At 40.7% G+C, this 26,600-nt stretch overlaps 1 protein-coding gene across 4 annotated transcripts; it reads left to right on the top strand.

Annotated features, from left to right (window-relative positions):
* Positions 1-598: 598 nt before the first annotated feature.
* On the top strand, positions 599-22,075 carry nfyc (nuclear transcription factor Y, gamma). Of its 4 annotated transcripts, none has more exons than XM_079258392.1 (11): positions 599-684; positions 11,092-11,198; positions 11,324-11,395; positions 13,775-13,888; positions 15,504-15,599; positions 16,582-16,758; positions 19,547-19,615; positions 19,969-20,127; positions 20,408-20,512; positions 20,632-20,691; positions 20,847-22,075. In XM_079258392.1, the coding sequence occupies exons 2-11, from the start codon at positions 11,100-11,102 to the stop codon at positions 20,964-20,966; spliced, it is 1,071 nt and encodes a 356-aa protein (XP_079114518.1). In that variant the 5' UTR covers positions 599-684; positions 11,092-11,099; the 3' UTR covers positions 20,967-22,075. The 4 variants fall into 4 exon arrangements, with proteins under 4 accessions (XP_079114518.1, XP_079114516.1, XP_079114519.1 ...); XM_079258390.1 differs by lacking the exon at positions 599-684 and adding an exon at positions 3,487-3,592; XM_079258391.1 differs by lacking the exon at positions 599-684 and adding an exon at positions 4,324-4,534.
* The last annotated feature ends 4,525 nt before the right edge of the window (positions 22,076-26,600 follow it).

Raw genomic sequence — 26,600 nt, 5'->3', positions numbered from 1 at the left:
CTGCCTTTATTTCACCAGTTTAATACTAACAGTGCAAGAGATAAATATTAATACTTTTATTTGTTCTCCAGCTATAATTTTAGGAGTAAATGAACTGTCAGTGTTGTCTTTTTAAATGCCACAGTCAAACAGATGTTCATAAGAAATAATGCTTACAATATATTGATCAACTCCATTGTAATACGTCGAAAGTTTTTCAGACACAAGAACAGATTTATGAAGTCCATTACCAAAATGTTTGCATTTCGGAAAGAGTTATACCAATATTTTACTTCTCAAGGTTACATGAAAGGGAAGAATTCTGTGAACCTCTATACTGTGATAGAAGACTTTCATATGATTAAAAACCCTAGCCTGTTATTTTTTAAATTTATTTTATTTAAATATTTAGTTATTTTTCATCTGTTTTTTCTTATTCTTTGTCTGTTCTTACTTTCTGTTAATCTGTTAAGATCCTTTGTACAACTTTCGCTTTTCATGCGTCTGTTGTATTTACCTGTATGATGTCTGAAATTGAATGGGGGAAAATGTTCCTGGTCTCCCGAGCAACGTAACCGCTGCGTCATTACGTCAATGCGTAGAGCTCTTTCCGGTTCGAGTAAGCAGCCATCTTGTTTCCCTTTGCTAGCTAAATAAAATAAATAATACGCTGAGCCGGACTTCACTTCCAATCCGTTAAAGAAAGTGAGTAAAAAACTAAAATTATTTAATGTGTATAGTGTTTACTTGCAACTTGTCCGTAGCGGTTTAAATTGGGGGCAATCACTTCGCTTCTTTTCATTTGCTGTTCTTGACCAATAGATGATTGTTTTGGAAGATGAACATAGGCGCCATTTCCCTCCTCGCTCTCTGAGGCGCTTATTGGTGGCCCGCTGAAAGGATCACGGGCAGTCAGGAAACTGGCGTTTGTCGTCCGCCATTTTGGCTCTCATTACAGTGCCTCTCGAATTCATTGGCTATTTCCACCGGACCCCGAATGGTGTCAGTTGCAGAACGAACTTAGCCTTAAAAACCTTGATTGGTGGAATCTAGTCCGAGGTTTGATTGGTCTGAAGGACAGATCCAAACGTTGTCTTTATTGGTTAGGCTGTTTCTTCCCAGCTTTGCAAACTTTCATATGATGGCAGGACTCGCAAGCAATTAGTGATTAATATCGGACGTTCTGGGAATAGTCATCTGTACTGTCTCGCAGTTAGCAGTGTACATCTCCAGAAAGCTAACATTAACTTCACTATTGATAGCATGAAGTCACAGTGACTAAAGACCACCTATGCTTATGTAGAACAGAGCTTGTATGGACCAGGCAGCTTTTCTGTGTTTAGCAGCGGAAATGTTGGAGTGAAACACAACTGTTTGTGAGGGTTTTGGTAATCATGCGGTCCAAGTGTAATAATAATAATAAAAAAAAACATACTGAATTAAGACTGCTAGCATAAGATGGAGCATTGGTTTCACTTTTCCCTTGCAACAGCCTCATTAAAGTAAAATACCGTTATGTTACCTGTGAAAATTAGCGGTGCCACTGAATAAAATTACATATGACATTACCTAGAATTTAGTCCTAAAATTGAAATGAAATCCAATAAAATACACTAACAAGTTCCAAAAATAACTTAATTTTTAGCTGTTAGGTTTTAGTTTTATATCTTAATATTTATTCAAATTTTGTGTCCCCTGTTTTTATCTTGAATGCAATATTTTTATACTTTGCATAAGTTACCATATGTCACCTGTTAATATAAAGCCTTTCAGCCTTTCCCACAACTGAATTCTTTGGGGCAAACCAAGTATTTTTCTGATATTTAAAATGATAAAATGTTTACTTATTCTGTGGAGCCTAATGTGAGCAACCTTTATGCAAGTCAGTTAAGCATTTAGTTTTGCAGATGGTCATGTGTTTGCATGTTTGTGGGTGAATGCATGGCTTTGCTTGGTCACCCTGAGGGTTGTGTGTGTTTATGAAACCCAACTTCTGGTTGGCACATGTTTATCTGTAAACAGTGTCAATGAGAGCAAACATGTCCCTGCTACGGGCAGCACAGGTCATGGGAAGGTCTCATTTGTGTGGTGACCTTGCCAGGTGTCATTACTGAGGCATTTTGGGTAGCCAGCATGCACTTATACAAAAAAAACCCAAAAAAAACCTGCTGGCATAGCAGCCATGATGGACAGATTAATCTTTCTGCAGCCCCATTTTAATCATTAACTGGATTCCTGTAGTACCTGTTCTAGTCCCCATGCTCCTCACAAAAATAGAAAAGAGAACATTTAGCTTTGTTTCTCTTGAGTCTCTATCTTGTTCCCTCACCCTCCCTCCACTTGTTCTACCCCCTCCCTTCCTGTAACAACTCTCCTCTCTGTCCTTCTCCATCCTTCCGGTTACCCTCCCCCCTGAGTTTTTCATTGATGGGACAGGTTTGCTCTCTTTCACTGTCTCTTAAGCTTGTTCTCTTCGTCACTACTGTAAGGATTTGCAGTCATATGCAACATTAACTTCAGGCAACGCTGCCGTTCAATTACTTCCCAACACTTCATTGTCTGACCTGTGCTTTTCCTAATAGGTTAACGTATTAGATGTGGAATAACCGATTTAGTTGGTGGTGCATAAAACATCATGAGTTGCACGCAGCAGTGGTGTCCCGCTTTGGTGTTCTAAAGTAAAGGCTCCTGCGTACAAAGTATTCACATTAAACTAGTTGTGAGTTAACAAAAGGGCATTGTATGACATTGCTGATGCTTTTTTTTTTTTTTTTAAATGACGTTTTAAAAGTGGAAGTTGCTTTGAGCTTAGTTTTTTGGGGTCAAGACAACAATGTCTTTGTTTACAGCCTTTCACCCATATCGGTTAAGTCTTGTTTAACCACAAATAGAAGAAGAATCAAATGCGATCTTCCCCCCCCCCCCCCTCATTTTCCACAACTGCTGTCTAGTCAGCTGATTCATTTTTTATATAAAGGCCTTAAATGATCTGTTTCATGGCAATGGCAAATTTTTATTTTATTTCTAAATTTGACCCCCTTAATTGGGTTTGTTTTTATGCAACACCATATTATTCAAATGCATCATACATTTGTTTTATAGTTTATTCGGCTTATTTATATTCCAAACAAATAAGTGTCCATGCATGCATACAATTTTGTCCCTCTCTAAATACAGTATTGTCTGAACAATAAATGTTATTATTACAAGTAGGCTGGTTAGAGGCTAAATGCTTGCAGTATGTACCTGTGAGTGTGAGCAAGGATAAATGGGAAAGCAAGGACAAAATGTGCATTTGTGTGGATGTGCATGTGAGACTGTGTACACGCATGAGACGGGGAGGTTGCCTAGTATGCTTTTGTACTTTAAATCATGTGGATGCAACATGCGGCATCCATTCTGGCACTTCTCTTAACCAGTGAGGACAAGCCTGGCTGCCTGCATCACTGTGCTGCCTGCCTATAGCAGCAGAGTGGAGGCGGGGCAGAGGGAGACATTTAGTTTGACATTGTAAATAAGCAGAGACCAGTTCTCAGAAAGCAGCCCGTGGAACCATTCTCATTCGACCAACAGCGGGAACAGAAGAGATCGCTTGAGAACAAACGATGCAGAGGCAAGCCAACATTAGCACGTCCTCACACACACTGTGAGGAGCTTTCCACAACTTTATTTGCTCTTTTCAGCCTATTCTCTTCTTTACTCTCTCTTCCTCTTTTCTTTTCCCTGACCCCTATCCTGCAGCTCAAGGTAACTTAGAGCAGGAAGTTGGCTGTCGGTAAAAGGGGGTTGGGCAGAGGAAAGAGGAGGAGCAGGGGATGTGTCAGAGCTGATTGGTGTGCATTGCATCCAATGGCACCAGAGTGTTCTGTCCTCGCATTCGTTGCATGTGTCAGAGCGAGGTGGGAGCCGGGTGTGAGGCGGAGTTTGAGTATCATGTAGCATGCTAGATTGATTACTCTTGAATGTTAAAGGGGAAGGAGGCTACAGCAGATTTTTGTCTGTGAGTCGGGAGTGCCGCCGTGCTGTTTGCCTGCTGCCGTGCTGCTTTTCTGATTCTTTTTAACCATCTTTCCTGCACCGGGCCATGGGTCAGCTCAAAGACAAACACATGGGTCACGGCTAAGGAAAGGGTGAAGGGTTAGAGAGTAAAAAAACAGATAAAGAGATGGTGAGCAAGTTGAGAGGGACTTTGCATGAAGAGAAACAGGAGAGAAGTCTAGGACATTGGGGGACTATTGAAGGAGACAGGGCAATGTGGAAAGGGAGAGTGGGAAAAAGAAAGGGGGAGGGGTAGAAGAGAAGGGGGTGCTTGCTCTTCAGTCTCTTCACTGTGTGTCTGGGTTTAGACTTTTTTAAAAGCCGTCCAGTGGAGCCAGAGTGTCTTTTGTGTGTTGATACGATCAGGGGACTAGAGGAAGTAAAGAAGCATGAGAGTTTTTTTTTCCCTGTCAACCTCTGTGCTGCTGCTCTCAAGGAGACTTGAGCAGGGCTATCTGTTTCCATCTATTCTGCTGTCCTCCAACTGGGCAGACCGTTTACCATGAAGGGCATGTGGGTAAGTCTGCCGGCTGAAAACACACACACACAGATCTGTCAGCTTAGTTGCTCTGAGTTTTGGAATAAATGGTCCATCTCTCTTTAGTTGTGAATGATTCTCCATCACTCTGCAATGAAGAGAAAGTGTCTGTCCTCCCACCCTCCTCCCCCATCCTGTCCTGTAGTTCTCTCCTTGGTAGACTGGTGTATCTCTCATCCATGTCCTTCGCCTGTCACTTCATAGCAGCATTTATGGTTTTAGATTGTCATATGTGGGTTAAAAAAAAGGTTATAGTTGTTTATTTTTCCAAATCTTAAAACTAATTATATAAAGTATAAAAAGTTGTCTTTGTATGCCACTTGTTTTAACTTTGCCATGTACACAAACTGCCTTCCTACTTACTGTGCATAGTTGCTCGATACTAAGTACTCAGATGTACTTCCCTGCCGTCGGTGGGGTTGATATCCTGGGGGTTTATAGCTCCAGTGCATCACTCATGACACCCTGCTTATTCGCCTGACCTTCTTGGTAACGTGTTTGCGTCAGACAGTGACGCAGAGCTGAGTGGCAAGGAAGGCATCAGTGATGATAAAAGATTTGATGTATATGGAGAACTATGAGAGGATATCTCACATTGTTCTCACATTGTTGGTGTCAGGGGTCCCCAGGGGTGGAGGTGCAGCTGGTTGAAGTGACCTCAGGACCCCTCAGGCCCCCTCAGGCCCCTTCCCCGACAGTGCCAGACGCCCAGATGGGACGGACTGTCAGCCTGTCAGCTTCAGGGGCAGGGGAGGCTAATAGTTTGATCTGATCTCTTCTGATGGAGTCTTTGGAGGATGCCTCTTCTCTCACTTGCCTCGGACTCTCTCCTCTTTTGCTCTCTAATTGAAAGTTTCTATTGGTACGTTTGACAAAACAAAGTCCCGCCGGGGAAAGAGGGAGAGATTGAGAGAGACTAAAAATAACTCTTAAGTTGAAGCCCTTGCTGCCAAATCCCAGGGTTGGCTGCTGTCTGCATGAGATTTGAATATTATTTGTGCCCTAGACCGAACTATAGGCACACTAGGGGAAGAAATCGAAAACAAAACAAGCCAACCAAGTGGTCTTTCAACTCATTACTAAGGTGACCACTACCACTGTCCGCTTTCTCTGTATTTCATGCGTTCAATGTGCTTTTACATGTGTACACTGTCACTAAAGATGGTGTGTGGGCTTCCAGAGGGAGTCAGCTGTGTTCCAGCTTTGTAATATGCAGGTACTTTTAGCCCTGCCTACTTTGACGCCAGAGACTGGGCCTAGCATTGGATGAAGGTCACAGGAATGTGAGATTGACTCCTGCAGTATCTTTGTCAGCAATGAGAGATCGGCATAGGGAGGAAGATGAGAGGAAGTGAAATTCAAAGAGGAATGCAGAACACAGGTGATATGTACAGTCTGCAATGTTTTTATTAAGCTACTTAGAAAGTACAAAGCCTGAACCACTGGGGTCACTTAAGTGCTGCAGTGAAAGTTGGAAAACCTGTCCTTTTCTATCCTCCCCCTCTCCCTCCCCTTCTCTCTTTCATCTCTTTTTCTCCCTCCTCCCTCTCTGGTTTCTCTCCTCTGTTGAATGACCTTGGGAGATCAGTGACTAGCACTTCCTGGAGTTCGCTTGAAGCGGAACCAAGGGCAAAGTTTGCAGGGCCGTTTGGTCTGCTACTACGGTGCAGCCAGGCCAAAGAGATGATGTTGCGCTGAAATGTATATTGAGAATGTCCAGTATTAAAGCCCTTACCGCTCTAAATATATGCGCAAATAGATATTTTTAAATAATCACAGATTTGCATCAGCATATGTAAAAATATTGTGTGTGTCTGAGCAGTTAATCTATAATTCCTAGCTAAGAATTTTAACTACCCCCCCCAACCCCTTTTTTCCTTGTTTCTCTTACCAGAGTAGATCATTTACCAGCATTTTGTACCCATGCCAGTCTGTTTCCATGTGTGATTTGTGATTGGGGTCATCAGTTTGCTTGAGTAGTTCATGACTTGTGCGTACATCCCTTTTGATTTGGGGCAATGCTTCAAAACTTAACTTGACATTTAGTACTTGGACCATGTTTATTTCATCAACATAAAACTGTCTAACGTAAAAAGTGAAAATTAAACATTCAGTAGTTTCTCAGATTACTGGTAACAGTTGCATTTGTCTTTCTGCTAAGGACGTTAGTTAAAACCTAACAGACGTCCACCATTGTTGAACTGACCTTCAGAACCGCACCGTCTGCATCAGTGACAGATTGGCACATCAGCTCATTGAGATATGACCTCTTGTTGAAGACGTGACATTGGAGAGATGATCTTCAAGATGTTTGCAATACATTGTGAATAAAAAAGTAATCTTTCAGTAGATTTAATCATTTTCAATGAAATAGCAGTGCTCAGTCTGCAACTCTTAGTCATCACAAAGCAAAATGGTGAAGAAGGCAAAAGCAACATTATCATGATATGAAAAAAAAAAAAAAAAAAGATATATATATCATATTTACTGCTTAAAAAAATGGCATGTCTATTCACTTCAAGCTTACTTGGAATAAATATGCAGAAGTAAAAAAAAAAAAAAAAAAAAAAAAACCTAAACTAAAACGTAAAATTGTGGTCTTGGTTTCAATAATCTGAACAGTTCTAGTACTTGCAGTAAATTCACACATGAAACAAGTATATTAAATGCTTCTTTATATGTATTTTTATGGGCCAGATCCAGTTGAGAAGACACTGATACCATTGTGACAGGGATAGTGATACTTGAAGTTTGAACACAGAAAAAATGTTCACTCTTTAACGTCTAATGGGCCTTGTGGTTTTTATAAACTACATAATCTACAGGACGTTTGACTGTTGACGACATGGTAATACACTGCAAAGCATTGAGTGATGCCGCGGTGTAGGACATTGGTGATAAAGTTGACTGTACGTGTCTTTTGATTCTTTTTCACTTAAATAAAAAATGAATTTCCATACAGCTAAATGATACCACCTTGTTTAGTTTCTAGCCTTCTGTGTTGCTTCCTGCACTAAAACAAGGTCCTATCCAGTTAATTGGACAGGAATAGAAGGTTCATGTAAAATTGCGTGATGTCAGAGTTTCAACCAGTTGCAAGTGATGCCACGAGTGGCCAGTTGATGTGACGTGCCAGAAAATAAGAGGGGGAGGGAGATTAGGACGAGGTGGAAAGAGGAGAGATACAGGACTGGGCCGGCAGAACATTAGTGCTGATTCAGCTGCTGCAAGCGGAGCAGCATCGACTTTCTCTGAAAGGTTGGAAGAGGGCGATCAGGTGAAAGTAAGAGGAAGAGAGAAGCACATAACCACGAGATGGGAAGTAGTGAAGAACAGACAAGAAGAGAACTCTTGCCCCAGCAGAGGTGTGTGGGGGGGTAGCAACATTTCTGTGCTGGATTAAGTTTTCAAAGCACAAGTATTTTTCTTTAAAAGATAGTAACACGGAGCAGAGTTTGTAGGAAACTCAACACCACCATTTTTCTGACCCGATGAAGGACAACAATGCTGCAGGGAAGAGGAGAGAAGCACAGCACTTCGTACCCTAATATAGCATACAGTAGCAGCTCACAACAGCACAGAGGAAATAAGCTTGTGAGGTTTATTGTACAGTAAAGAAAAACTGAATAATGACTTTTCAGGAGCAGCAAGCTCTCGTCTAATGAAATACAACAAAAACGTTTGTGGACACTCGCATCTGGAGAGATTTACAACACACATAGATTTACAATAGGTTTACATTACATAAATGAAGTTGAGTTACATAACTGAAGTCAAATAAGCTTTAAAACATTTTGTATTCAGGAGTATAACTTGGATGAGTAAAAAAAAAAAAAGTCTTTCTGCAGTTTCTGAAAGCCCTGCTCAGCACGTCCAGATTGCAAGACTAGATCCAGACTCAGAGCGCGTGCATGAATTCAGCAGAACACAGTGTGTGGTGTACTTGTATATGAGACATAAATAGGTTTCCACGCAAACTTTCCATTGATGCAAAGTACTTGGAAATATGTTAATAATGGTGGACTGTAGGTGAAAGAAACTTGCACATAGCATTTGAGTAATGCTGGGAGCTGGACCAAATAGGTGATTGAAGATGAACAAGTAAAGTCCACACACCAGAAAATGCTCCTTAGAGTTTTACCTTTGTGATGTTTTGGGCACCAGGCCTTCTTCACACACGTCACATTATAAAACTCTAAGGAGCATTTTCTGGCATGTGGGCTTTACTTCTTTGTCACTGTGGATCACAGTGTAGGTGAAACACACTAAATAGGCATAGTACCAATGTTCAAAGACATGTTGATACTTCACCCCCTTCTTTCAAATGTTTTTTTCCCCATTCTCACGCTTCAGCCTGCCTCCCGTCACACTTGCTTTCTCATCTCTTCTCACATATTGACTTGACTTCCCCTCTGCCTGCCCTCCTTTTGCTACCACTGTGGTTAGTGTGTGGCTGTGTATTTACATTCAAGGTCATGAGGTTACAGAAAAAGGTGGGTGGGTGTAAGTGAGATTTAATTACAGCTTTAACCTCAGAGTGTTTTGAAAGTATAGTCAGAGGTTTAAGCCGTGTGAGGTGCAGAAGAAGGAGCAAGACACGGGAGGGTTTTCTGTGCCAAAATGTTATCACGGTTAGCAGCTTGATGGCCGACTGTAATGTTAAACAAATTGCCCCTTTTATTGTTTCTTATCAGGCTACCAGCTGGAGATAGCCACAGAAGCAGACAGACAATACGTAAACAAATATACCATATTGCCTTGTTCACAATTATCACAAGATTGTGTGGTGATACTGCTGGTGAAACGCTGAAAGAGCTACAAACTCTTCTTGTACTGCAAAGTATTGAGAACTTTCAGAGGTCACCTCATTCATCGCACTGAAGAGGAAAAACTACAGTTCCCATCAGTCGTCCCTGTCCCATTGAATACTGGGATTATTCTGGAGACTGCAGGTTTTCAATCAACCTTGAAATGCAACTGGACACTGGAGCGTCAGACAGGGAAGGGGAGACACTGTCAAGGTCAATCACTACCCTGGCATGCCATAGTTACAAGCGGCCTGATTGATTTATATTAAACCCCCCCCCCCCCCCACCCCCCACCCCGTCTGCCGTTCTGTCTTATTGATTTAGGCTACTGTCTGTCGAAAGCTGAATGACAGAGCAGGACACAGCAATCCTTCTGTATTATTCAGTAACTTCTATCACTGCCAGAGAAGCAAACTTTCCCGTCCAAAATCAATCAGGTGAAAGACTTGCATTCTGAATCAGTGATTTATCAGTGTAAAATATTTACAGCTGCACTTAAGTGGCATGAAGAAAGGAGCTGATGCAGGCCTATGGTCAAAAGAGTCCCAAACCATGAAGCGGCAACAGAACCTAGCAGTGGAGACACTGAGCGGAGTGTTTGAAAAGCGGGCTTTTGTGTAGTAATGGTCTGTCAGCTGGATCAGGAATGGAGCCATTCACGCTTGTTGGTCTAAAGTGAGAAAAGAAAGAGAAGGTAAATGGGGGGGGGGGGCTTCTCGTAACACTTTTTCCTTGTAGTGTCATGTCTCGCTTTCTCTCTTCTGTGTTTCCCTTTTTTCTTTCCTGTTTGACCCACATAGCTGTTTTGCGCAGCAGTCTGTCTGCGGCCCTGTCTGTCTCTTACCTCCCCCAGTTAAAGCCTTTGGCGCTTTGTCTTAGTGTTGGATTAATACTGAAATGGACAAGGCACTACCCCTCCCTTTAGCAACAGACACAAATGCATCTCGTCTCTCTTGAGTAGCTCCACAGACTCATCCCCCCCCCCCCCCCCCCCCCCCCCCCCCCCCCTCCTCTGCCAAATCTTTTCACAAAAGTAGGGAGAAAAAAAGAGTGTGTGCAATCTAGACACTCCAAGCTCTACAGGCTCAGACAGGCAGACCAATATTCCCCCTCCAGATTCCTGGCATGCCATAGTAACCTGCTGGATCCTCTTTCATTCGTCAGACCCTTTGTTGAGGCGCAGGCTTTATATCTACAAATAAGTGCTTGCAGTATTTAAATATCTCTTTATGACTTTCGACTTTGTGAGTTTGTTTCTGTTCCAAAGTTGTCAGTTTATCATGAAGTTGTTTCTCTACGCCACAAACACTTAGCTCTGTGTTAGCGTCATGTTGCCAAAGTAACCAGATGCATTTAATTGCACATGAAATGCTGGTATTTTGTAAAAGAGCTGCAGTTGAGTGCTGAAGGTGAGAGAGCCATTCATAACCAGGGAGCATGCAGCTGGTCTGGTGGTGGGTTCTTGGGTCTGTCAACATCCCACAAGGACAAGAATAGAAGCCTGTTGAGCCTCTCTGGAGATTTCAGTGAATTATAATTATAGGCTGTGATAGAATATGTGGTTCTGACACACAGGAAGAGTTCTTTGCCGCTCAGGCCTGGTTTGGACTGATGTTGTGTCTTATGTTTTTGGCCTCTCTCTGAATTTCCACCTCACATTTGTTTGCATTTTTTTCTTAAAAAGCATTGTTTTCTTACACCTGTTTCATCCGCTCTTTCACACTACAGGGTAGAAGATGTCTGCAGATGCATTTGGGACTGGAAGCAGCGAAGCCCAGCAAGCTTTGCAGTCCTTCTGGCCTCGCGTCATGGAGGAGATCAGGAACCTGACAATGGTACATTACACTCCACACTGATACAGACAAGACATATACAAGATTCAAACATTTTATATGGTCTCCTAAAACTCACATATACATACTTTCTTGAAGAATAACCAACATCTGTCTGTTATTTTCAGAAGGATTTCCGTGTGCAGGAGCTGCCTCTGGCTCGAATCAAGAAAATTATGAAGTTGGATGAGGATGTCAAGGTAACAAGAGAACCTAAATAATGGGGTTTAAGGAAAATATTGTCATATGGGGTGTATGCGGTGATTGAAGAAGAAATTCATTATTATAAGTCCTTAAAAACTTGATGTTAATTTCTAAATTATATGGATATATAATGTTTTTAAAGGACGATTTCACAACACCAATTTCATTGAAGTTAAGATGTTGTGCAAAACATAAAAAGACAGAATAGAAGGACATGCAAATCCTACATTCATTTTAAGACACCACAATTTTAATCTAATATTTAAACTGATAAAAACTTCATTGTTTTTTGCAAATATCCACTCATTTTCAACTTAATGCCTTCAACACATTCCAAAAAAAGACAACAAACATCAAAAGACTGGGAAGCCTTAAAAATTCTTAAAAATCACCTGATTGGAACATTTCACAGGTAAACAGGTTAATTGGAAACAGGTGAGTGTCATGATTGTTCTTGTAAAATGATCATTGCTGAGAGGCTTAGTTGTTGGCAAGTATGGGGTGAGGTTCACCATTTTGTGAACAACTGCATAAGCAAATGGTATAACAGTTTAAGAACAACATTTTTCAACTTATAATTGCAAAGAATTTAGGGATTTCATCATCTACATGCCATGATATCATCAGAAAATCTGGAGAAATCTCTGCAGCAAGCAGATATTATTATTGGAAATCGCAGATGTTGTATTTTTTGGTCCAAAGATGAAAAGGACTATCTGGAATTGGCATAGTTCAAAAGCCAGCATATGATGGTGCTTTGAGGTGTTAATGCCCGTAGCATGGATAACTTGCACATCTCTGAAGGCACCATTAATGCTAAAATGTACCAGTTTTGGAGCAACATATGCTGGATCCAAGCAGCGTCTGTTTCAGTGACGTACCAGCTTATTTCAGCAAGACAATGCCAAGCCACATTCAGTGAGTGTTACAACAGCGTGGCTTCAGAGGAGGAAAAGAAAGACCTGCCTGCATTCCAGACATGTTTCCAATTGAGAATATTGAAGCACATTACAAATTGAAAATATGACACTATAGACCCCGAACTGTTGAACAACTGAAGATGTACATCAATAAAGAATGGGAAAGAATTCCACCTACAAAGTTTTAACAATTAGTGTCCTCAGTTCCCATTGTTAAAAGGAATGTAAGATGATCTAAGACAGTAGTAAGCTTTACAGGCTTTTTTGGAACATGTCGCTGGCATCACATTCAAAACGAGTGGATATTTGGGGAAAAAAAAAAAAGTTTATCAGTTTGAACATTAAATATCTTGTCTTTGGAGTTTATTTAATTGATTAAAGGTTAAAAGGATTTGCAAATGATTTTATTGTGTTTTTATTTACATTTCACACAATGTGTCAAATTCATTGGAACAGGGTTTGTAACAACTATTGTATGTCTGTGCAGGGTTTAACTCTAGTTTACTAGTGTCATGTTTTTTTTTTTTTTTTATTATAAATCGTGATACAGTTACATCACAGATAGATGGACTTGTGTTCAAAAGGTTCCTGGAATAGGAGCCAATATAAACCCTATGAATAGAGTTTTGCATGCCATGATTGACCATTTTTCTTATAGTGCAAACATAAAAAGGATGAGGAACTTCCCTCTCTCATTATATGAACTAGGATAATTTTCCAGCAGTCCTTTTAATATCATTAAAAAGCTTTTATATCTTTGTTAGGTTGTTTTCTGTTGTACATAAGCTCTATGCAGAGAAATAAACCCATCTTCTAACATTTGTCATCTGTGTGCAGTCATGGCTCATGTAGGTGTGATTATTTTCCTCCCTTTGGACCAGTTAAACATAATTGACTAGTCAGACTCCAACAAAAAAACCTGGGGAAGTGCTTGTATATGTGCTTTGAACATATCGTGCCTGCAGTGCTATGCTATCCTCTTAGTTAAGCAGCAGCTTAAAGCAGTAAAGGGATCAGGAGATCACTAACATATCTGAGGGAAAGACCCTTCTGTCCGTCCTGACACAGCAGCTTTTAGCATGAGTGCAGGACATACCAGCGGTGAGTTATTGCAGCAGATGATGTACATTTAGGCTTTACATTTATGTCCAATAGAGCTCAGTTTCACTGAGTAGAACAAGATAAGGTTTATCATTACATGATCTGATAAATATAGAAACATATTTAATTTTGACTATGTTATTATTTATTTGTTGCTGGGAAGAGTCACTCTCAGTGGTTGGTTGATGGTAGCTCACAACTGTAATAAAGAGCCTAAATGAGAAGTTTGAAGAGTAATGAATGACGCATTCAGTGTGCCTTGGATTTGCAGACAAAAATAAAAACTAATAAATAAAAAACTGGAAGGATTCATGGAGTCTTTTCACAGTGTTTGACATAATCTCCTCCTTACAGATGATCAGCGCTGAGGCTCCAGTCCTGTTTGCCAAAGCCGCACAGATCTTCATCACAGAGCTCACCCTCAGAGCATGGATCCACACTGAGGACAACAAGAGACGAACACTACAGGTTAAATACGAGTTCCTAGACATATCACACTTTAAGTGTAGAAACAAACTGCCCTCTTACGTAGAATTTTTAAAATCCCTCGTGTCTTTGCCACCACCAATGGTCTCTTTGTTTTGTTGTCATCTATACAGTGTCTGTATGTAGATATAAGGAAAGACCCTATACCAATAGCCCATTAAGGACTCTCATAAGATTTAGTCTTTCCATTGACTTTAAAATTAAAGCTGAGCAGACACCAGTGACCCCCGCGCCTCCATTGCCATTTTTTGCTAGCTCAGCTTTCTCAAAGTTGGATAGCACGGTCTCTGGACAGATATCAAAAGAGAAACTGATTTGTGAGAAATCAGGAGCTTGTCTCATGAATGTCGAGTGGGAAAGGCTGTAAAGGAAAATATAAAAGCCCTTTGTGTACCTTTTGAGAAATTTGCAGTTATGGATGTTTGTTATATACAGTATATGATACCACTATTAGAAGAAAATAGTAAAATAATTAAGAAAGCTTTTAGAATTACGCTCTTATTTTTCTATAAATCTTTCATTATAAAAACTCTGCATTGCAGGCATTCGGTAGGAACCCCATTGTCTTTGAATTTTTACATGTTAATTACTTTTTACACCAAAGATGAGGCAGTAGCTATTTGTAACACTCCACCTGATGAACGTGGGATTTTTCTTTTGCCCAAGTGAGGAAAAGCAGCATCCCATTGTGAATAGAGCACACCAATTGGTTCACCATAGCAACTCTCATCAATAGAGCAAGTGTAGATGTGACCTGATGTTACCAGATATTAATCAAGCTACTATAAATAGCCTGTAGTACAGGGAGGGCCACAATGGGGGGGTCCTGACAGCCAATATCCTGTGGAAAATTCCACAGAGACAGCAAACTACTGTGGATATAGCAAGGCATATAGAAGCAGAGCATGCACCCATGCCAGGAGGAAAATGTCATTCCTGTTGTTTTTCATTTTATCTCAGACACAAATTTCTGACAGTGATGATAGGAAAATGTGTGTGTTTATGATCTGTTTGCCTTTATTCACTGTTTAAGTAGAAAGTTGAGTCATTTTCATGTAACCATGTGCACTGAGGCTAATGGGGTTCATTTTATGTTTTTCAGATTTTCTCTTTTCATCTCACAGAATTTTTTTAATCAATTAGAAACCACAATACAGTTTAAAGAAAATGTCCAGCACAATTTCCCAGAAAACAATATATGTTGAGTTAGCTTGTTTTATCCTCCGCTCTTCCCAAAGCAAAACAAAGAAGAAGAAAAATCTAAACGTAATTTTACTATTAATGAGCCCATAAAACCAACCAACGCCGTGTCTTTGCAGCTAATGAGAAAATATTTGCCATTTTTCTTGACGATGACTTGTTTGATAAATGAGCAGTTTAATTCTCCATTATACTTAAGCGCTCTTCTTCGAGCTCGAAGATGAAAGCAAACAGCTGTTTCACAACTACTGGGAACTGCACTTGAATCTCACTGTAGCCTCTTGTGTGACTATTTTGGGAGTGTTGACCTCAAACCTTGAGGCATGTTTATATATAGGTAGCTACATTTATATAATTAGCATAATTAAGGTCTGACCTTTTGTGTCTTGTTTCACAGAGGAATGACATTGCCATGGCGATAACAAAGTTTGACCAGTTTGACTTTCTGATTGACATTGTTCCCCGGGATGACTTGAAGCCTCCTAAACGACAGGTAGGGAAGCAGAACAACCACAACACTTACACTGTTAGTATGACTTTTTACATTTTCAAGCAGGTGCTCATCTCAGCTCCTCTTCTACCTTTGTTGGCAATGTGGAGGTGCTGTAAACATCCTTGACTGGAAGCTGGAGTTTTGACAGCGAGGGCTTTCAGTCGGATGTTTGCAGCATCTTATTGCCACAGACAGCCAACAGTAACTCCAACATTTTACCTAGTCAGGACCATTCAGTGCCAACCGCAACTGTTCCTAGTGCTACTAAATGACAAATAAATCAGGAAAGATTGTGAAAGAAACCATGTAATATTGAAGCAGGCAGTTGATGGACTGTATAACAACTTAGTGTACCAGATGGGGAGGCGAAACATTTATGTTTGTTGTCAAGTAGACTGTCTCCAGGCATGTAAACATCCTACACTCTCAGCTGTGTTGTCATGGAGCTGGGAGAGGGGTGTTTACTCTTCTGGTGATGGAGAAACATCATCAAGATGAAGCCCTCCTCATCAGTCACTTAGAAAACACAATGATCCAAGCCAGTGTTTACCAGTAATTGATAATGGTAAGCGCAACCATCCCAGTGAGCATCTGACCTGCTGAGCAGTGCTGAGTAAACTGAATACCAACAAACTCTGATGTTGCATTTCTTTTGTAGCTGATCTTAGAACAGCATATCCATGAATAAATGAATGATTATGGTGTTTATTATAAAGTTAAGTTTAATTATACTCGCATCAGAGTCACAAATGGTTTTGGGTGCAGCTTTTAGTTAAGAGCTCGTTACTGGCCGGTATGCTGGTTGTCCTGGCTCTGACATGCAGATTACGTTACTCTACTCCAGCCACATCCTATCAGTTATTTATCAGACCTGCTCTCCTCTACCATTACACCTGCAACAATAATTCATGGAGATGTAAAGGACTGATAGGCCTCCGTTATGTGTGTGTGTGTTTGTTTTGTGTGTGTATCACACCTTCAGGAGGAGATGCGTCAGTCAGTAGCTCCAGCAGAACCGGTGCAGTACTATTTCACCTTGGCTCAACAACCTGGAGCCGTACAGGTGCAGGGTGCACAGCAGGGTCAGCAGCCTGGCGCACAGACGGCCACAACCATCCAACCCGGACAGATCATCATCACTCAGCCACAGCAAGGACAGGTGCTCTTTGCCTTTTCAGTTTTTTCTTTAAGTAATTTGTTGGAAAACTTCTTTGGCACCACCATGAACGTTACATGTGGAAAACAATAAAGTTACAAAAACAAACACTATGGAGAGAAACTCGGTCTCCAAAAAAGCACCTCATGCAAAAGCTCTGATCAGGTAAGCAAGACATGTCACACTGAGATGGTCGACAAGTGGCCTCCAAATTCTGCAGAAATGTTGGCAAGTGTTATACATGTTAGGAAGTGAAATGCAGTGTGTTCAGTTATTATTCTTCCCCAGGAAGGATGGGTAATGCCTTTACTTTAGAAGCTTTTCTCAGGAAGGACATGCACATTAAAGTAAAAAAAAATTGTGCTACGTTGTGCATTTACAAACCAACAAAAGTAAACAGAGAATAAAGAGATATGATGTTTTACTAACATGTAGAAGAAAGAAAGGGGTGCAAGTCAGTAAATTATTGAGCGAAAGTGCAGGAAAATTATGCATATTATAAACAACATTAATATGTACAGTGTAACAGATAAAAGGAAAGAAGAAAAATACAAAAAAGGGTATTTATAACAGTTTAGATACAGTTAATAATTAAGATATGGTTAAGCCAATCAGCCATCATTAGTGATGATGGTGGTGATGATGATGATGATAATGATAATAATGATAGTAATAATAATGATTATGATGATAATAATAATAATAATCACAGTCAGCCAAGACCATTGAAGCCAGGCTTAAGTAGCGTGGATAGCCCCACCCCCACCACGGCAATCCAATCCCAAAATACCACCCAACATACCCCAGAAGCGATGCTTTGAATATGTTTTTTTAAAAATTGTTTTTCTGTTATAAAGTCGTCCCACCAGCATGTTAAGCATTTACATGCGACCTCCTCACGGACGTCCTACAGCAGGAATCTCAACTTAAACACAACACTGTCTGGTTTCTTACTTGTGTATTTTTTATGTTAGACAGTAATTTACATTTGATGTGACTGTGTGCTGTAAATGATCTGTTCAGCTGTGGAAAGACTGAGTCGTGGTTGAGTTTCTGAAGTCCTGGTTAGCAGGATGTGTTGCCATAAAGATGACAATGCAGGAAATTGTTAGTAAGGAAATGTTCTTGAAACGGTCATGCTCCTTTCCCTGTTTGTGATTCTCAGAAGAGTTCGTCAAAATATAAAAACAAGCTGAAAAAAATATTTGTATTTTTTTAGAGGCCCTAGAACACACATAGTTTCTCACACAGGTTGCCAACTAGCATGCATTCCTCACCTGGCTTGTAGTTTTTTTTGCCAAACATTCATGTTTGCGACATCATCCAGTTATCTTTCTTTCTAATGATTCATTCCTGCGACTTTCCCTGCTTATCACTCCTCCTCTGTAGTTTGGTCTCTGCATGTTGTGTTGCTGTGCTGCTGTGGGGCTTCATGCTGTTTCAGCAGACTGCCTTTAGCTGAGCTGTCATACTTGTTTAGAACTGGTGTGATTCACTATCCTGCTACTGCTGCAGTCCCTAGTCGCACTTTGACACTCACCCTATACACTCTCCATTGTAGACGTAGCTGCAGCACAGTGAAATACAACATATTTTTAATGCAAAAGTGTTCTCCAAATGAGAGACATCATCCTCACGATATGTTTTTACATCTCCACCATCTTTCCTCACTGCATTGTGATTACATCATCTCTTCTTCTTTGGTGGTATAAAAAGCTGGTTAAGTTGTGCATGAACTAAGCATACTACATGCGTGGTTTCTGTTGTGCAGAAATAGCAGCGAGTCCTGTAGAATGAGGAAGTAAATAGGAAGACATTTCACAGCCATTATTTCTGTTTGACTTAGGCCTTTCCCTCACTATCTGTTGCTCTTTATCTTCAATTGGTATAAAATCAGACATAAGTATTTATAAAATCTTTGGTAACTCTTCTTTAGATGCACTGAATGTAACTGCAGTGTAAGTCTATTTTAAGAATGGAACCCTTGCTCAGCTGGGGGCTGGAATCAGATGATTTTCAGCTAGACCGATTATCACTGGTGACTGGCAGACCAGGCTTAAAGCGATGTGTTTTTCTTTTCCTCCTGATCATCATGCAGACAGCAACACAGTGGCTGCAAACATTCACACACAGGCATATCTTTGGTGTGGAAATGTTTTAACTGAGAGTCAGGAAGAACCACAGATCACAATTAAGATGGTCTGTAAGGTTAAAAGAAGCCGTGTTTACCATGTCAAACCAATCAGCAGTCTCTGGGATCTTTAACTGGTGTCTGCAATGAAAAAGTACAGTCAGAATGGGGAAAATCGCTGAAATTTCTGACAGAGTATGCAGCTAGTTTCTGGTGTCAATCATAGAGTTTAGGAACTTGATACATCACTTGATCCCAAAATACACAATCCCGAGCAGGAAAAACCTGTCAGAGGTTGTGTAAAGCGTGGTGCTGTTCTCTTTCAGTTCCATTTTATTGTGAGAAACACCTCTGTCCAGCAAACTGGGCAGTAGCTTTGATTTTAAACCAGTTTTTTTTTAAATTAGTTATCATTACATTTGGGCTTCTTTGATCATTTAGCCACTTTTACTCCACCCCCTGGCTCAGTTTTTTCTTCATGAACATGCCCTTGAATGATATTTGCTGCTTTAATCCCATCTTTGTCATTCCGGCTAATGCTGAAGCTTTCTCTGCACACATGCCCCTCATGCTTACATTTGTGCTCTCAGTTTTTGCAGTCGCTGCTTTCTCACTGTGTTTCTTTCTCTCATTTTCCCATTCTGTTCTGTCGGCCATCAGATGTTGCAAGGTGCCTCCATGCAGCAGTTACAGCAAGTGCAGGTGCAATCACAAGGCACACCCATCACGGTAAACACAGAACTTTTGTATGTTCACTAACCACACACTGGGAGGCCTGCTCAGGTGACCGAGGTCGGTAGCGATGACTGCATGAGATCAGATGGCCTCTGTTGGATAATGTGACTAGCAGAAAAAGAAAGAGAGGACTTGAAGCTCGTGTTGTCACCTCACGTCGCCATGTCTTTTATTCAGTCTTGATGATCTTTTAACAGGCTTTTAAAATTTAAGGAAGCCTAAGCTTTGCACCTCGTGGTAAAAACTGTACCCCAGGGACTTCACTGGTTTCTTGCTGGCACTAATAAGTTTATATGCTCTCTGTCTTTGTTTTGTCCTTTCTTTCTTCTTCTCCGTTTTTCCTTTAGAGTGCACCTGTTGCGATGCAGGTGGGCGAGGGCCAGCAGGTGCAGATCGTCCAGGCTGCTGCAGCTCAGGGTCAAGCTCAAACCGCTCAAGCCCAGGGTCAGACCATGCAGGTCATGCAGCAGATCATCACCAACACCGGAGAGATCCAGCAAATCCCGGTAAGAGGTTATACTAGGCTGGAAAGGAGAAGTAATCGGCATTACTCCAGAGAGACCGAGCCGAGAAGCAGCAAGCTAGAGTTAAGAGTAAAAGTGACCAAAAGGCTTTTGTCTTTGGTTTAAATTTTTCATTTTGAAACATGACTTTTCAATAATCACCAATCCAACAGGGGGAAGTGTTCTGTATTGTCCAGGGGCGGAAAATGGCTGTGTCCTCTGTGTTCAAATGACCTTTGCTCTAAACTGAACTCTGTCTCCCCCTTGTGTTGGTTGATTGTAGGTGCAACTAAATACAGGGCAACTACAATACATCCGTCTAGCTCAGCCTGTATCTGGAGCACAAGTGGTCCAGGGACAAATTCAGACTCTTGCAAACACTCAGCAGGTAATTGCTACAGCAGATGTACTTTCAAATGTGGTGTAAAGGTCACAGGGTGTTTTTATACGCACAAGTCGTGATGAAGCCAAAACGTATTGTGTGAATAAGCTGTTGTGTTTTTCCAGATCACACAGACGGAGGTGCAGCAAGGGCAGCAGCAGTTCAACCAGTTTACTGACGGACAGGTAATGGAAAACTTTATTAGTACACCTCGTTTCGTTGTGTTGCGTTAGTTTTGTCCTACACTACACTGTCCATAAAGCCAGCATTAGAGAAAGACGTACAGCTTGTCACTAAACGTCACGCATAAGCCATCAACCTGTTTTTCTCTGTTTTCCAGCAACTGTATCAGATACAACAAGTGACAATGCCAGCAGGACAGGAGCTGACCCAACCAATGTTTATCCAGTCCACCAACCAGACAGCTGACGCACAGGTCACGCAGGTCAGCACCGACTGAGTCCAACTGGGAAAATTCTCCACGCACCAGCCCATGTGACGTCAACAGATGCCATCAGCTTCGACATTTTTACGTTTTATACGTACCGTTCATTGAACTCGTGGAAATGAGGGACCTGAAGTCTTGCAACATTCATGTTTTGTAATAAATTTAGTACACTGGAGCAGAAACCAAAGGGACAGTGTTTTACTCTATCACTATTAAATATCCCATTACATCCATGCGTACACATAATTTACTTTTCGCGCTTTTTGTCCCCATCTTTGAAAATAAAAATATGCACCCACCTCCACAGTCCTTGGCAACAGTGTTTCAGTAGAATAACTTGATTTTTCCTTCATCTCACGACCATACTTCATGGAAGTATAGGGACATATAGCTGGCACCTGACTTTATGCTCTTCATTTGGAAATAAGCTGCAAAAAATGTCAGTTTTTGTCTTCAACATATCTTCAGCTGAAAGTAGTCGGTGGATTCATCACATCCTTCTCTTCCTCGTACATATGGGTCACATTTTCTTCGATATTTGAGAAATAATGTGTAAAATGAAGCCATATACCTCAGATATAACTTTTACAGCAAGTCAGTCTAAGAGATGTTGACCAGAGGTTATAAGGTTTGATGATTTTATGTACATTATCTGTTGTGTTGTTTTCCACATTAATGATAAAGCATGGGTTTCTGTTAGGGGTTCAGACTGTATAGGACAGAGTGTATGCTTGTGTTTTCCAACACTCGTCTCTCCTTCCATTTAGATTTTTTTTATTCACATTGCAGAGCAGAGAAGCTCCTCTGCCTTTAAACATTTGAACACAGCCCTCTCTGCCTGGGTGGTTTTGGAGTGTTGGGTCTTGTTCCCTGGTTTAAGTCTTATGTACAAACACATGACTCCATCTGGAGTAGGAAGAAAGCACCCCTTTTTTTAGAGCTCTTTTTTTTTCAGTACAAGTTTTTTTTCTTTCTTTCAATAATGTTTGACCTCAAAACTTTCCCATAAGTTTTTGTACAGTAATTATTGTCCATTTTCTTGTTGTTTTTTGCATGTAGTTTGAACTTCAAGCATGACATGCAATACTAGGTACAATTTTATTTTTGATGTTCCTTTTTGTAAGCCAATTATGTTTGTGGGAAAAAAAAATTAAAAACCGTAACTTGTCTTAAAGAGTGCTGTTTTCTGGTTGTTTCAAGTTTGTATCGTTATGGCCATGCTGTCACCGAGCCAAGAGCATGATTTCTTTTTAAAGTTTTGCTGTTATTCACTGTGATATGTTAATAACTGAGGATGTTGTTGTACTCTCAAATAGCCACAAGAGGGCAGCATTGATCGATCATGCTACAAGTACTTCATGAATCCACCTTCAGGACACCTTATTCATTCCCAAACACAGGTTTATCTGTTGTAGTAGTAGTATTGTTTAAGCAGCACTGCTGTACGAGCAGTGCACAGCACTCTGCATGCCCATTTAAAACCAGTGTCTGCTCCACATAAAAGCAGCCTATATATGAGCAGCACTAATCTTATTCCTGCTGCCTGCTTGGAGTGGTGGAAAAGCTTCATGTTCCACAAAAGGAGAGCGGTTAACAATAGAGTCACGAGTTATTTAGCTGGAGACTGCTCAGCTCCTGTGAGATCAGACGGCATTCCTCATCTGACCTAAATCTTTTAAAGGAAAGAGGTAATTACAGTGAAACTGAAAAGTAAGCAGAATGTCCCGAGTTTGCTGAAATATGTCTCATTTTTAACTTGTGTCAAAGCACAAAAATTGCAAGCATTTTAAAATATATTCTGTCAAATTATGATTAAAAAAAAAAGTTTGTATGAGTCATTTACTATTCTGTTGTCAGGTAAACAACAGTAGCTCAAGCCAGAAGCACACATTACTCAAACTGGAAGGTTCCTTCCCTAATCGACTTAATCACAGAACAATAACAGCGTTAATGAGTGCAGACTCATGTTCAGCTCTCTCTAATAAGAGGAACAGAGATTGTGAGAATGTTTGCACTTAAGTCAAGCATGAAAAGGATTGTCTGCTGGTATTTTTCTTGGCCGGCTCATCTGGTCAGATCAAGGCAGCTTTGGTCTTATGAACTGGAGCTGACTGCTCTCACTGTGGTTTAAAACCTTGTGATTGGGCCTCAACACCAGCTGGTCTCACCAAGCTTTGCAACAAACCCATAACAGGAGGCGACTTTCACTGAGACAGACTTTGTGCTTCATTTCTACCCTTCTGAGATACCCAGATATTTGCCCTCAGTCATCTACAAACTGATGTCAACTTTAGCAGGATACAGTTCAAGCAGTGACCTTCAGGAAAATGAACTGCATTTCCTGCCTCCACAAACTTCTGGCTTTAGATACAGGCTGCATGTGACAAAGACGAACTTTTTCATCTGGCCTGCATGTCAGTAAAATAGTCCCACCCCATACTCTGCAGATTATGTAAAAAAAAAAAACAATTCACATAATACAAGTCGTGATTGTTTTTGTCTGACAGAAGGGAAAATTCCTGTAATCCTCTTCATATTTTTAAATGTTTCCCATAAAATGTTCATGTTAGGAGCCTTTGAGCCATGTTCCGTAACATCTGCAGAGGCTCTATAAGTGGCAGTAAGTTACAAAGGATCGTTTGACCAGTGATGAATGAAACAACTGACTAAAGTCTCTTGCGAACATGGAGTAATTTCCTTCCTCAGTGCCTGCTTGTTGTGTTTGACACATTCATATTCATGTTGATGAATGGCAGATTGTCAGATTGGTTGGCTGAGGAAAACTGCTTCACGTCAGCTGACATTTTCACAGCGTCTACGTAATGGTCAGAGTGAGCCGCTCATCGGGGGTTGGTGCTCCAAACGCACTACTGTTTGACAATGTCATTTCATCTCTCTAAAGACTTTAACCAGACTTAACATCAACCCAACACAACAGAGACTATGTCAACAACTCATCTGACCCCTCCTCAACTCCTCCCATTTCCATGTTCCACTGAGGTTTTCCATTAAGAAAGATGTGTGTTAAAGAGAAGGAAACAGATGAAACGAAGAAGAGAGGAGATTAAATAAAGACAAACAAGGCTGCGGTCTGGGAAAGCCATTAAGCAACATATGTAAAGGTCCAAGTGCGCAAAGGAAATAAAAGGTTGGTGGGGGTCAGACAGAGTGAATTTGCACTCCATGTGTAATACACAATTGCTGATGTGAGTATTTTTAAGTTCCCATAGATTCCCTGAGTGGCTGTCTACTCCCGGAGCTCAACGGGCTCTGTGGGGCGTGAGTGAATGCTTGGAGTCAGGAGTGTGCTGGAAAAACAACAGAGAGAGGGGAGAAGTGGGCGTTGAGGGGGTCACAACAGACTCCTTACACTGTTGTCCACTCCAGGTGACTGTAATTCCACCTTCATACATAAGCTGCTGATGAGTGCCACTTAAGCTTAGCATAAGATTGTGGAAACTCTTCTATGTGGTTTTATGCATTTGTGTCATCAACCACCCATTCCACACTTTATAGTCGGACCATACTCAGCTGTTATATGTTGTCACATGGCTGTTTAGAGCCCAGAGGCCACACTGGATGCTCCTCCCAGATCAGAAGTGTTGATTACTTGATAAAAGTACCTCTGAAGCAGAGTACTGTAATAGAAAGTGTGTGGGTTTGTCACGCTGTAACTTTGATTTTTAATCCCGGGAGTACAAGCAGAGCTAGCCAGCCTATCAACACCTTTTTGTTTAGTTGCCACCTGGCCTGGTTTGACCTGCTGAGAGACAAAGGGGAGAGGAAATCTGCCAAAAAGGGAGAGTTGTGCTGGGAGAGTCCAAAAGTTGAAATAAACTTATCTCTTGTTTATCAAGAGGTGAGTTGGATGGAAAACCTCCTGCTGTCAGATAAAATATCCAAAGTTAAAACCTGCTGTCTTTCACGTCTCGCCTACATCGGTAGTAAAACTCTTAAAAGGCAGAAAATGAACTTACTTATTGTCATGAAAGAATTTAATTTTAATCTTTTTTTTTTTTTTTTTTTTTTGCTAAAGTGCTAGTCCTCAAACTTTTTCAGTCTTATTACACTAAATTTCCCATCTTACTCAAGTATGTAACTTGAAAGAATATATTCTTTCAATAAGGTAGTCATTTCAGCCATTTCTGGGCTCCTTTTTTTTTTTTTACTTATCACAAGTCAAATCATAAGCTTTATTCTGTCATACGGCATATTTCAAGCCTAATAAATAAAGACATGGGAATTTCTCCTCAAGACCAATGCCGTCTTTTTTTTTAACTAATCTGGCTGGCATCAAATAAAACACATATAAACGCATCTTTTCCTATCTATCTATCTATCTATCTATCTATCTATCTATCTATCTATCTATCTATCTATCTATCTATCTATCTATCTATCTATCTATCTATCTATCTATCTATCTATCTATCTATCTATCTTTTAATGTACTTTTTACAACACAGCAGCCAGTTTGAGACCTGACTGATATGTCTACAGTACATCACCAGCCACCTGTCTGAATTAGCACATTGTTGCAGAGCTGTCAACAGTTGATTGTATGTTATAGTTGACAATGATTCCATCAGTCTATAAATGTGAAGTTAAGTCAAGAGTTTAGGATTAGTGTTGTTACGTTATGTAAGGGGAGAGGGCCCTGGGAATAATGTCTAGATTTGACTTGTGAAAGACTCCAGCTGCATTCCCACGTGTCATTCCAGAGACTCCATGTTCCATAAACTGCTGCACAACAATTGACAGGAGCATACATAGTTAGCATGACTATAACCCGCCTCGCCTCTGCTGTTGTTAGAGAAAAGTGTAAAGTTAGAATGATGCTAAATGCAGTTTTTTTTTAAATGGTAGACGGTCAGTTTTTCTGTTAGAAACTGGCAATAAAACTTACTTGTTTGCATTTCTTTGCATCTATTTAAGTACAATCCAATTATATTTATGGGAAATATAAAAATGAAGCTCTTATAAAAATGAAGCTCTGAGAAAAAAAAGATAGAAAGCAGATTTTTATGCCACTTTTGATGCTATTTTTTAAGTGTGTGTGCCACCACACAATGCATAACTCAGAGGCCTCCAGACAGCTCAATAAGCCCCTGTTTGTGTCATAACCACAAACCTCTCAGTGTGTCACAGTCATACATTTAGAAAGTCGAGTCCACTGAAGAGGAGGAGGAGGAGGAGGCGGAGGAAGAGGCTATGCAGTGTCGCCATGTCCCACAGCACCTGTCTCTGCTGTTCCAAACTTCTGTAGCCATGGATTCAGACCTCCTCCCATAATAAACACAAGTGGTATTTTAATTTCAAAGAAAGGCAAAGCTAACTTTTGTCACTTGAACTTTACCATTTTTAAAAAAAAAAAAAATGTCGTTAAATCCAGAAACCCTCCAGATAATTTCAGAACAGCTGTGCAACATTAAGGTTCATAATCACCTGTTTATATTAAAAGTTGTTGCTTCTATCGGCTTTTCCTCCTGGAAAACTTCCTGAAAAAGAGATCCACTGTGCTTTCTCCCCTCGCCCCCCGCCGCTGTGTGCATCCAACACACGTACCCATCCCGTGCGCTGCGTCCTCGCCTCCAGTCTGTCTTTCCGTTATTCAACTCACCGCTGAGTTTTTTCTTTTGTTTTGTT

The sequence above is a fragment of the Telmatherina bonti genome, assembly GCF_933228915.1.
Source record: "Telmatherina bonti genome assembly, chromosome: 19".
Taxonomy (NCBI): Eukaryota; Metazoa; Chordata; class Actinopteri; order Atheriniformes; family Telmatherinidae; genus Telmatherina; species Telmatherina bonti.
This window is presented reverse-complemented; position numbering and strand designations above follow the sequence as displayed.